At 36.4% G+C, this 14177-nt stretch overlaps 1 protein-coding gene across 1 annotated transcript in view; it reads right to left on the bottom strand.

Moving 5' to 3' along the window:
* LOC127988074 (uncharacterized) overlaps window positions 1-14177 on the bottom strand; it is a 64728-nt gene that overhangs the window by 45517 nt on the left and 5034 nt on the right. The window contains exons 4-5 of the mRNA XM_052590589.1: window positions 13736-13858; window positions 13576-13601 (exon numbers count right to left, since the gene is read on the bottom strand). Of these exons, the coding sequence (XP_052446549.1) occupies window positions 13576-13601; window positions 13736-13858 (149 nt within the window). The remainder of the gene's footprint in view (window positions 1-13575; window positions 13602-13735; window positions 13859-14177) is intronic.

The raw sequence follows: 14177 nt of genomic DNA, 5'->3' as shown, positions 1-14177 counted from the left end.
ATCACTGAGATCTTCACTGATTTCAGCTATTCGAATGTCATTAAAATACCACTTAATATCTTCTTGTTGGTTTGTTTCACCAGAAGTGCTTAGAGTGACTGATTGTCCCTCATTCACTGATACTCTGAAATCAACACGAGCAAAACCTGAAAAAGAAATGAAGAAAAGTTCATTATAAGCCCCCCCAAAATAATAATAATAATAATAATAATAAAAATAAAATAAAAAATTTAAGAACTGCGAAAAATGTTTTTTCCAGATCATACAGATTATAGGTAGAGAAACCCGTCTGAATTCAATCCATGCAAACACAATAGCCTACTCAAGTCATGAATAATCTTTAGCAAATTAATGATAATTATACAAACCAAATCTTGATTCATGTATTAGCTGCTTTCACTGCAAGTGTAGTCATGAAATAAAGTGTTTTCATAGACCATTTAATTAAAATGGCTCATTATGAATAATACTATTGATGAAAATTATCCATAAACAAGAAAATTGTGTTTTTAATTACAAAATATTGTTTTTAATTATCTTCATGAAAATTAACAATGGTTTCACAAAGATAAAAAAAAGAAAGAAAAAAAAACAGACTAAATAACAACAAAAACTGGTTATTGTAGTTATACCAAACTCACAAATTAAACTTGGTTTTAACCATTAACTATTTGTGTGATTATACAAATTGTTATCAACCCCCCTCCCACCCTAAAACAAAACAAAACAAAACAAAACAAAAACATTAATTTTCAAATCTTTTTTAGTAAGACTACTTTGAATACTACACGTGAGATGTATATTTTTAGTTTCATTTTGTTAGGTTTAAAACAAAGCTCACATTACCATCAAGGCAGACAACATTTAATCAGTTTTTAAACTAACATAACGTTAAAATATATCAACATTTACTCACGGTGATGCCATGTTATTTAGTTAAAGTTTGACACATTTTACTTCGACAGTCTATCATATTTATTGCCTAAGCTGATCTTCTAACAATAGTTGAGCAAAATATGAAACGGTAGCAAGGCGATTAGAGCTGAAAAACAAACAGAAACGTTCGTTTTTTTATCGTTAGCATGCAGATAGCATACAAATGGCTTACCATGGTGGATTAAAACCCAAAAGAACAATAACAAATTCGCCATTCCACTATCGCCATGAAAAAGAAAATATATATTAAAAAAAAAAAAAAAAAAAAAAAAAAAAAAAAAAAGATAGAAACGTATATCCCTAGTTTCACCTGGACACCTAGTTTCGAACGTTTAGTCAAGGATCGCGACAAGTTTCTACACGATCCTGTCACGTGACCTGCTTCGTTACCTTACTGACGAGTCCATACCTGTCTACGTTTGGATACCGACAACCGGGAAACTCTGTAGGGCGAGGCGGTTGGGTTTGGGGCGAGTCAGAGGCAATACATAATACATAATTTTGTATTATGTATTTACTTATACACATAAGTACATAATACATAATTATTAATAAGAATTATAGTGATAATAATGATACTTTATGTTTCTTTCTTAGTTATCTTTATTATACAGTCCCTCCAGGATTTCACGATTTATTTATTTATTTATTTATTTATTTAGTATTATTTTGCGATCGAAATGACTGATTTTGCTGCGGCTTTTCTCAAAATTTGCGATGTTATTTGCAGCATTTGTATTATTGTTTTGCAGTGAAAAATTCCCTCAGAGAACATTCTTCTAACACTGTTGACTTCGAGAAGCACTGTAGGTCTCCAGACCAATGAAACTAACGTTTGAGGACACCAGAACTAGTGCCAATAAGTTCTTCAGAAGGTGGCTCTAGCACCTGACAGTAAAGCACTCACCATAATCACACATGTACATCTCGGAGACATCTAATGTCTGCATTTACATTCAATGTGTATTTTTAAGAGTGCTTGTTCATCTGCAGTACGTCTAAGATGTTTCCTGTCAGATGTCAAACAGAAATTTATTAGAATGTAAAACTGCTTCTGAGACCTTTATCAGAGTAGGCTACACAGCAGATGATTCCCAGACCTTTGGCAGACGTCTTACAGATGTAGCAAACATATTACATCTTTTATTACTGTCATTCATAATGTCTAAATATAATTTAATGAATTCAAAAATATATAGGCTATATTAGGGAGTGGAAATGACCTTTAAGTACTTCTGCAGGCATCTACTAAATTAATCCGGTAATTTAATATCCATGTTTTTATTTTTAAGTAAGTGTTTGCTTTCCTACATTATAAAACTTTTAGTTTTATACATGGGGGAAACCTATTAAGGATGAACAATTATCGAGTCTGACAACGTCACGCTAGGCTCTAATACAAAGCGCGTCGTTGACTGAACACACTTACATTTATGCATATGGCAGACGCTTCCCAATTTTATTTTATTTTTTTATTATTATTTTAAAAACCTGATTGAAAATTAAAACACCTTGCGGGCTCAACCTCTGTTCCCCAAAAAGGATAAACGTCCATCCGTGACTATAAACATTTTTGCTGCTTGTAAACGCCGTCCTCTGTTGTCAACAGCTCACATTGGCGAGAAAAAAATATTGCAAAATATAGCAATAACTGCATTTGTAGTTGTGCCTTTTTTTTTTCTTTTTTTTTTTTTTTAACAATGCGCATGTTTATGTTCTGGTATTAAATTGCACAGTTTAATGGGTTAATTAAATTATCAGAGACATTAAAAAAAAAAAAAAAATTACACACACACACACACACACACACTGTTGGGCTTTTATTTGCCCATGTAACTGTGCTTTTCTTTTGTAGAATGTTGGCTCAGCAGAAATGATAATTTCTACACAAGTCTGAACTGCAACAATAGATGCATTAAATAGTCAATCTTAACTAGATCTGTTTTTTTTTTTTTACAAAATATGTATCAAGTCTCAAATGTAAGCATTAATTTAAACTATTTGTTTAAAATATTAGAAAACTAGATTATGAGTATAAAAGTGTTCATTTTGGTTATTAATGGAGAACAATATTTAGTGTATTAACAGTAATTAACACTTGCCTTCTCTGTGATATTTAAGTTTCTTGCAGATGCAGTAATTAATGTGTGTGTGTGTGTTTATTTTGGCACTGTCAAGCTGTGTTTCCACAGTATTAAGAAATAAAAAAGAACAGATATTCAGAGTATACATTAATGTTACCTATACACTGAATTAAAAACAGATTAAACGTTTCTATGAAATGCTCTAATATATTTATTATTTGTAATTATTTTCAACTGACATGTTGTGGATCAGTATTCGAAAGCTTAGATAGATAATGTTCTTGAATCGAATCTAAACCCTATGAATCATGAATCAACTCATTGTTGACTCAAAGCTTCACAACTCTGGTAAACTAGCAATATAACTGAAACACTAACATGGATGTAACGATATACTTAAAACAAATAACAATAAAGCCAAATTTGATCATGAAAGACAGATCATTTTGATTCGATTTGACCTGAACAAAACACATTTAAAATGATATTGGCATTTAAAATAATAATAATAATAATAAAAACAATTGGATTTTTATAGTAAAGATGAATGATAAAATAAATAGTCATTTTCAGTTCAACTGAGGAAGACAGAGCAACAGGGCATCATGGGTGTTTTGAATGCTTGGGGTCAAAGAGGAGTGCTGAAGACTCATTCTGAGAGTTTTCTGATGTTAGACAGAGAAACACTGTTGTGTCAGATGGCTGGAGAGCTGGTAACTGTCTCAGAGATGCTGGATATAACCATCTAACTGTGAACCATAAAGAGGTATTCATTGATCCTCAGACAGGTGCTCACACTCAACACACTGAGAGATTCTGAGGAGTCTGCGAGACTACAGTCTGGAGATCTAGGGGAACAAATGCTCAAAGGCCTCTTAAAAGGACTTACTGGAGTGGTGACGAACATAAAAAAAAAACATTTGTTAGTATAAAACAACTGCTAAAGACTGATTTTGTGTAACATCAGTGTTTTCCGATTCATTTAAATGTTTGTTGAAATGTCTATTCTGTGTATTTCATACCTAGAAGCTACACATTCACACAGAGTACTGAGAACAACTTTGATAAAAAAAAATAAAAAATAAAAGTTTTATTTTTAGGTAATTAGTAGCATTAGGTCAGAAACAAGCATTAAGGCACTGCAAAGACAACATAAATAGGCAACATAGTTTGTAATGGCAAAGTCCATAACTAGACACTTACAAATAAAGTTATTAGTCATTAATTACTGTCTAATGTAAGATTTTTAAAATAAAGTGTTACCATTAATAATACTGATAAATGACAACATCAATAAACACAGCACAACAATAATACAAGAATGTGTCTCTATACATAACACCCACACAGTTTTCATCTTCCTCCTCACATGAATGTCATAAATGAGAAAAAAATTATATGAATAATAATGAATAAAAAAATATATAATAATAATAGAAAAAAAATAATAATAAACTGATTAACACTTAAACATCACAAATGTTTTTGTTCTGTTGGACTAATGTTCTACATATCTGTAGACAAAGAAACATGGGTGACTAAATTATGTTAATGACAAGTCACACCTGCACATAATGACACAATTAAAGGAGACTTGGTCAAGAAACACGAAAAACAAAAACACAAAAGTACATGAAGTGTGACAATCACAAAGTATTTGCTTTTATCAGCTGAACACCAGAGTAACAACTTGCTGTATCTGTGCATACAGGTACAGACATGGAACATATTAAATCATCTCAGTAAATTTTTTCAACAACTATACAATAAATCAACAATATAGTTAATGGCTTGCAAAGCTATAAAAAAGTAAAATATTAAAAAAAATAAACATTCTGTTAATCGTCTTTTTTCCCTGACCAAGATGGTTGACCAAAGGTACCTTTGCTGGTTAAAATAGTAAAATGCCTTGGTTCATTTGTAAAGTAACAAAAACAATAACAGTGTTTTCCAGTAACAACACCTACAGTATCATTAGTACAGACTCAGTTCAGTAGCTGAAAACCTGTTTGACTCACAGTTGCCTTCAAATCAAATAAATGCTCTTTTCTTTGAAGAGCAAGGGGGTATTCCAGCCCGCAGGGAATGTGACATACTCAGATTTACAGTGAAGTAAAAAGATAACTTCAACTTTCGTTAAAAATGGAGGTAGTTTCCAGCGTATGTAAATAGACATAGCTACTGTTTCTATGAAATGCTCTAATATATTTATTATTTGTAATTATTTTCAACTGACATGGTGGATCAGTATTCAAAAGCTTTTATTTTTTGTGCAATGGGATGTTTTTTTTTATATAATGTATTTATTTCTGTAATAAATCATCATTCTGATTCACCTGCAAGAATATACATATTCACTGATGGTAAAGAACAACAGGACTTATTAAAAAAAAAAATAATAATAATAATAATATATATATATATATATATATATATATTTTTTTTTTAATCAGAATATATATATATATATATATATATATATTCTTCATAAATTATTCTCATGTCATATATAACCATAATGTTCTTCTTTCAGGTACATCACAGTGTAAACTTCACAGTGAATGATACTCTCATCCACCTCTGGTTTCAACTGATGCTTTTTTTCTCGATTTTCCACTGCCTCTACACTGTCCTTTTAAAGTATCAGTGTAATAAATGATGTAATCTTAGAGAAAAATGGTATATGTGAGGATTTCCAGTCAGGATTTAGACCGTATCATAGTACTGAAACTGCTCTCCTTAGAGTTACAAATGATCTGCTCTTATCATCTGATCGTGGGTGTATCTCTCTATTAGTGTTATTGGATCTTAGTGCTGCGTTTGACACAATTGACCACAACATTCTTTTGCATAGACTTGAACACTTTGTTGGCATCAGTGGAAGTGCATTAGCATGGTTTAAATCGTACTTATATGACCGCCATCAGTTCGTAGCAGTGAATGAAGATGTATCATATCGATCACAAGTGCAGTATGGAGTACCTCAAGGCTCAGTTCTAGGGCCGCTACTCTTCACGCTTTATATGTTACCCTTGGGAGATATCATCAGGAAACATGGTGTTAGCTTTCACTGTTATGCTGATGATACGCAGCTCTATATTTCCTCGCAGCCCGGTGAAACACACCAATTTGAAAAACGAATGGAATGCATAGTCGATATAAAAAATTGGATGACGAGTAATTTCTTACTGCTAAATTCAGAAAAAACAGAGGTGTTAATCATAGGGCCTAAAAACTCTACTTGTAATAACCTAGAACACTGTCTAAGACTTGATGGTTGCTCTGTCAATTCTTCGTCATCAGTTAGGAACCTAGGTGTGCTACTTGATCGCAATCTTTCCTTAGAAAGCCACGTTTCTAGCATTTGTAAAACTGCATTTTTCCATCTCAAAAATATATCTAAATTACGGCCTATGCTCTCAATGTCAAATGCAGAAATGTTAATCCATGCATTTATGACTTCAAGGTTAGACTATTGTAATGCTTTATTGGGTGGTTGTTCTGCACGCTTGGTAAACAAACTACAGCTAGTCCAAAATGCAGCAGCAAGAGTTCTTACTAGAACCAGGAAGTATGACCATATTAGCCCGGTCCTGTCCACACTGCACTGGCTCCCTATCAAACATCGTATAGATTTTAAAATATTGCTTATTACTTATAAAGCCCTGAATGGTTTAGCACCTCAGTATTTGAATGAGCTCCTTTTACATTATACTCCTCTACGTCCGCTACGTTCTCAAAACTCAGGCAATTTGATAATACCTAGAATATCAAAATCAACTGCGGGCGGCAGATCCTTTTCCTATTTGGCGCCTAAACTCTGGAATAACCTACCTAACATTGTTCGGGAGGCAGACACACTCTTGCAGTTTAAATCTAGATTAAAGACCCATCTCTTTAACCTGGCATACACATAACATACTAATATGCTTTTAATATCCAAATCCGTTAAAGGATTTTTAGGCTGCATTAATTAGGTAAACTGGAACCGGAACACTTCACATAACACCGTACTTTCTACATCATTAGAAGAATGGCATCTACGCTAATATTTGTCTGTTTCTCTCTTGTTCCGAGGTCACCGTGGCCACCAGATCCAGTCTGTGTCCAGATCAGAGGGTCACTGCAGTCACCCGGATCCAGTACGTATCCAGACATGATGGTGGATCTGCACCTAGAAAGGACCTCTACTGCCCTGAAAGACAGCGGAGACCAGGACAACTAGAGCCCCAGATACAGATCCCCTGTAAAGACCTTGTCTCAGAGGACCACCAGGACAAGACCACAGGAAACAGATGATTCTTCTGCACAATCTGACTTTGCTGCAGCCTGGAATTGAACTACTGGTTTCGTCTGGTCAGAGGAGAACTGGCCCCCCAACTGAGCCTGGTTTCTCCCAAGGTTTTTTTCTCCATTCTGTCACCGATGGAGTTTCGGTTCCTTGCCGCTGTCGCCTCTGGCTTGCTTAGTTGGGGTCACTTCATCTACAGCGATATCATTGACTTGATTGCAAATTAAAACGGACACTATTTCAACTGAACAGAGATGACATAACTAAATTCAATGATGAACTGCCTTAACTATCATTTTGCATTATTGAGACACTGTTTTCCAAATGAATGTTGTTCAGTGCTTTGGCGCAATGTATTTTGTTTAAAGCACTATATAAATAAAGGTGATTGATTGATTGATTAATGATAATCAGCCAGAGTCTGATTAAAGGATGTCCCATCCATGTTCAACAGTATGTGGCAGTCTCCTACAGTAAGGACTCTTGATTCACTGGAGCATCATTCTGATTCACCTGTAAAAAAAAAAAAAAAAAAAAAAAATATATATATATTATATATATATATATATATATATATATATATATATATATATTGTTGGTTTCGTTGTGAAGGTGAAACGACTTTGTTTGGTCTTCCAAAACAGGACAAAGCTAGAAATCAGTGGTTAAAGTTGTATTTACAACACTGCTCCAGAACAGTTTAGACCAAATATTCAGATGTGTGCAGCTCATTTTACAGAGGACGAGGACTGTTACCTGGGAGAGTAGACCTACAATTCTGGTGTTTTTGACGAATATTGCTGACTTACAGCCTGCAAGTACATTTTCATTTTTTAAAGAAATTGCCACTGATGATTCAAACTCGAGTTTTCAGCAGTGTAGAGTAAGTAGCGCTTGTTGTTTGTCATTGCTCCAATCACAAATACAGATGTGGTTTCATGTTTACACAGCACGATACGCAATGCAACGTGTAAAAAGACATTGTAAGTAGGGGTGGATGATATGGAAAAAAATATATTACTATGCAGATAATGAGAGAGTAACTCTAGCGCTGAGTTAACACTGTTGTGAATGCATGTGGTTTTGTTCAGTATATGATGGAACCGCCAGAAATGCAGCTGATTGAATGTGCTCTGTAGCACGATACTACAATATTTCTTCATCGGGGAGACATTTCATATTGCACACCCCTAATTGTAAGTCACTATAATCATTAATTAGATCCCCACTGGATGCTACTAATGCCTCATTTGTAATAGGTTTTATTTGTTTTGGCATCACAGTATAGTAAGGGGTGTGACATTTCCATCACATGCTTGAGGTATTCGGCCAATCACAACACACTGGATAGCTGGCCAATCAGAGCACACCTCACTTTTCAGAACGATGAGCTTTGTAAAATTGACACGTTTCAGAAAGCGGTACGTAGAAAATAATCAATACAGTATTTTTTTTTAACCTTGAACCGCATAAACATTTCCTTACACCAAATACACAAAATAATGTTATTTTTGGCAGCATCACATGACTCCTTTAATATATATTTAAACCCCATCACTTTTTATTTTGTTATGTTGCAGCCTGATACTACAATTAGGGGTACTCCGATCACGATCGGCCGATCGTTATGCGCATCTCGTCAGTAAAGCCGGTTCTCTAATCAGCGGTTAATTCCATCAGGTGCGTGATTTCACATAGAGCAGCGGTTACTACACAGAGCCATTGTTAATAGAGAAGATGTGCAAATCCACTTCATTTTCAGCGTATTTTGGCGCATCTTCTCAGTTAACAACGGCTCTGTGTTCTACACTCAGTACCCCATAATGAAAACTTGAAAAGGTCTGTAAATTTATTTAAAAAATAATAAACTAAAATGACATTTGCATAAGTAATCAGACCCATGTAACATTTGAGATTTGACTCTGGTGCCTCCCATTTCCTTTGATCGTTGAAGAGATATTTCTACACCTTGACTGCACGTGATTCCACCTGCGGTAAATTAAATAGATTGGACAGGATTCGGAAAGGCACACATCTCTGTAAAAGGCCTCACAGCTGACAATAAATAAAGGGCACAGTAGCCTCCTTAGCGACTTTTGCAATGTGTACTTCAAGGAACTAGCCAGCAGGATGGTTCCCAGAAAACCAATTTCCCACTCAGACCATATTCCTGGTTGCATCTCCACTGCCAGCAGGAACTATGGCCGACATCTTTAGGCACAGCATTTACAAACATTGACAACCAGTGACAATTGGGAGCTAAGTTAGCTAATTTAGTTTCCCCAAACGGAGTTCCTAGAAAATATGCTAAGTTCCTGTGGCTCGAACATGCCAAAAAGGGAGTATATACACCAATAGTTCTAGGAACTATATAAAAAAAAAAAAGGTTCCTACGGTGTGAAAACCACTCTAATTCTCAAATGGAAGAAGTTTCTCACAACCAGAACTCTTCCAAGAGCTGAACACTGCCAGTCTTTCACACCTCCACCAGGTATGACACATTATCCGCATTATTCTTTTATCCTTTTTTTCTTGTTTTATCCACTATTATTAGCTTTTGTTGTGGTATTTCAATGTTTATAAAAAGACACAAAGCTCCAGTCTCACTTTAATCTCAGTAAACTTTTACCCCTCTATTATTAAAAGCCTTACTATAAAAAAAAAAAAAAACAACACACAGACACAGCGCTGGGAGAGGCTATTTATCATCAAATCATGTAAATTTGTCAAATGTAATTTAATCGTGTAAAAAAACATGAGTAAACATATCGATATATCTCCATGTGCATGCATCTTTGGACTTTAAACCCTTTTTAATGCTGTTTAGTGAACCTATGTGAACATAAAATAAACTGCTGCAGATGTGACTTAATATGAATGAGTGGTGAATTTCTATTCTAAATTTGGCATAATACGGATTTATTATTTTGCACTCCTGACATAAATTACTAAACAACTGTCAATGCAACAAATTTTTTATCAAAACATTGGTCAAGCATCAAAGCTAGATTATTTTAACTTTAAAGAGTTAAAACTGATGAGTCATGAAGAGATTGTTTAACGTACTGTGAAAGTGACACAATAATAATATGGGGCCGTTGACGATCCTTGACCGCAAAGGGGTTAAGTTTGCAGATAACACAACATCATGTGTGGTTGGGTCTCATTAGCAACTTACTTAACAACAAACTACAGGAGTGAGGTGAGCCGCTGGCCGGGTGGTGAAGTGACAATCTCTCTCTGGACATGGAGAAGACGAAGGAGATTGTTGTTGACTTCTGGAGAATGCACGCTCAGCATGTTCCTCTGACCATCAACGGTGCAACTGTGGAGAGAGTGAGCAGCACCAAGTTTCTGGGTGTGCACATCACAGAGGACCTCTCCTGAACTGAAAACACAGCAGCACTGGCCAAGAAATCACAGCAGCGCCTCTACCTTCTCTATAAACTGAGAAGAGCCAGAGCCCCGGCCCCCATCATGTACACCTTCAACAGAGGCACCATCAAGAGCATCCTGACTAGCTGCATCACTGTGTGGTATGGTGTCTGTAACGCGTCCTACCGAAATATTCTTCAACGCATAGTGAGAGCAGCTGAGAGGATCGTTGGTGTCTCTCTCCCCTCCCGCCAGGACATTTACGGAACCCGTCTCACCAGCAAAGTTTGTTTGCACCAAGGGTATGAGTGTAACGCAATTTCAATTCTCTGTATGTACTGTACATGTGGAAGAACTGACAATAAAGCAGACTTGAATTGATTGCCTGGCCAGACTGAGCAACCAGGAGAGAAGAGAGCCAGGAACCCGATGGTCACTCAAAGATCCAAAAGACAACCATCACTGCAAGCCTCCAGCGGTCTGGGCTTTATGGTACAGTGGCTAGACGTAAGTCTCTCCTGCTTTGAGTTTGCAAAAAAGCAAAACATTAGGTCTGGAGGAAACCAGGCACCGCTCACCGTGTTTTTCAGCGGCAGGTACTGTGAGACTGGTCAGGGTTGAGGGAAAGCAATGTACAGAGATATCCTCAAAGAAAACCAGGTGCTCAGGACCTTAGACTGGGCCAAAGGTTCACCTTCCAACAATGACCCTTAGCACACTGCCAAGACAACACAAGAACTCTGGGAATGTCCTACAGCAGCCCAGCCAAAGCCCTGACTTGAACCCCATTGAACATCTTTGGAGAGACCTGAAACTAGCTGTCGACCAATGGTCCCCATCCAACCTCTCTGAGCTTGAGAGGATTTGAAAAGAAGAAATGACAGAAAATCCCCCAATCCAGGTGTATAAAGCTTGTTGTGTCATACCCAGAAAGACTTGAGGTTGTAATTGGTGACCAAACTGCTTCAAATAATTACTGTATTAATTACTGAGTAAAGGGTCTTAATACTTATGTAAATATATTTCATTTTTTTATTTTCAATAAGGTATAATGAGTATAGATTAATGAGAAAAAAAAGATTGCATGTCTTTGTTAAATCCAGACAGTTGTTTTTTAATGCCAAAAGAAAGTTTGTGCTGGTGCAAGAGAAAGTTTGTGTTGGTGAAATCGGTTAGTAAATCCAGTCCTTAATATGATCAGATTCAATTTGAGATATGTAACAAAACTGGATTTGAACTAGGGCTGCCCGATGTGTCGTTTAAGCATCGATATCGCGATGTACGAATCCACGATAGTCACATCGCAGGATGTGCGATGTAGGCTGTCGTAGTTGATCCGTTATTCATTTACTGTACGGGCCAGCTGCTCCCCGGCCCTTGATGAATGTGATTCGCGGATTAATTGCACAGCTTAACCATCATAGAGTGAAAGTTTATCATTGACAAGACTGAAAACCACATGCAAGTTTAACAGGGCAGAGAGAGAGGGAGTGCGAGAGATACAGAGAGAGAGAGAGCACACGCGAGAGATACAGAGAGAGAGAGAGAGAGCGCGCGCGAGAGATACAAGCTGTGTCCAAATTCAGGGTCTGCATCCTCCTTAGGATCCTTCCTACCCGGTTGAAGGAGGATGGGTCCTCCGACGACCGCAAAAACCGGAAGTCGGTGTTTGTGAATTTGGACAGCCTACCCTTCTTTCAGTACCCTCCCTTACCCGTTGCTCATATCCTGTCGCCTAGCAACCGTGACAGCTGCTAAGCAAGACGCGGGTGAAGAGCTCATCGTTCTCTCCCTGGAGCTTTATAAACACTTCTGTCTGCTCTTTCATCCTTAGAAGCGTTAAAAACAGCTTCAATCACTAACAAATAAGCTGTGTGTAAGGGGATATTCACACAGGCAGTAAGGAAGAAGCTAGTTTACGAAAGTAAACTTTTTTTTTTTTTTTACATATACACGTACAAATGTAAAAAAAAAAAAATACTTAACGCTAAAACAAAATGCCTAACTAGAAAACCACTGAAAAAATATACTTTTGAAAAGCCAGTTTTTAAAAAACATTGAAAATAATACTCCTCCCCCACTCCGCTACCGCTCGCTTCGTCCTGCCGAAAAGAATTATGGGATAGGTAGGACGCAAAAGGATCCACCACACCCATCCTTCGAATTGGGGGAAAAGGAGGACGCATTTCTGGGCCGCATTTGAAGGATCCTACGAATTTGGACAGCCTTCGTCGCTGGCGCTGTGACGTAACATCCTTCAAATGAGTCCTCCGAAGGATGTAGACCCTGAATTTGGACCCAGCAACAGAGAGAGAGAGAGCGCGCGAGAGAGACAGGGAGAGAAAGAGAGCGCGCGAGAGAGACAGGGAGAGAAAGAGAGCGCGCGAGAGAGACAGGGAGAGAGAGCGCACGCGAGAGAGACAGAGAAGAGAGTACATTAGAAGTACCATCAATGTTAATGGAATGTATATGGATTTATTTTGCATGTAATTTTTCTTTCTTTTCTTATGAATATATATGTATTTTTGTTTTGTTTGTTTCTATTCTGCTATGTACAATGCTTTGGCAATATTTACCTTTGTACGTCATGCCAATAAAGCACTATGAATTGAATTGAGAGAGAGAGAGAGAGAGAGAGAGAGAGCCGTTTTCAAACAACACGAGCTGTCTTGCTCTCTCTCCCTCGCGCATATTAATCAATTGACACGATGGTGTCGATGTTTAAAACATTTAAAATGAGAATGTAAGTGTGGTCACCCTATTTTTGTTTGTAAGAAAAAATATCGCAATATATATCGCAGAAAAATAAAATATCGCAATGTCATTTTTTCCCAATATCGTGCAGCCTTAATTTGAACTGACAGTCTGAATGATGCTATAGTATCTTACCGGACCAATGTTCTGCATCCCGATGTCTGTGAACAATAAAAAAATCAATTAAACACGAATCACTTTGGTTAATTATAATACAAATACATATTTTTGCATCTTTCAAACAGTATTTATTCACAATCAAAATCTTGTTAAATCAGCTGTATCCAATACTCACCTTCTCTTCTCTCTTGATGCTTGCGATAGTAAATCACAAACGCAGCACACACAGCTAAAAGCAGAATGACAGCAACAGCTATTCCTGCTGAAAAAGCTGAAGACCGACCTGAAACTGGAACATCTAAAGAGAAGAGAGAGTCAATATGAATAGAGAGTGACTGATAACCAATTCTACCAATATCTTTGTCTGATATTTAAACTTTTAAACTTTATTTGATTTAACTTATAATAGCAGCAACAACAGTTAAAACAAAAATCACAGCACTTTGAACTGAAAAAACAAACATCAATGTTCACAGAAAAACAAATTTTATGCATTTTTCAAGTCTAGTATAAGCAGTTTATGCAACAGGCCTCTGAATTTACCATATTAGCCTTAATTCAGGCTTTACTCCTTTCCAACTGTATAAACAAATAATCAGAATTATTATTTTTTATTA

Source organism: Carassius gibelio, chromosome B22, assembly GCF_023724105.1.
Source record: "Carassius gibelio isolate Cgi1373 ecotype wild population from Czech Republic chromosome B22, carGib1.2-hapl.c, whole genome shotgun sequence".
Taxonomy (NCBI): Eukaryota; Metazoa; Chordata; class Actinopteri; order Cypriniformes; family Cyprinidae; genus Carassius; species Carassius gibelio.
Note: the sequence above shows the minus strand (reverse complement) of the source record. Positions and strands in the feature narration are given on the sequence as shown.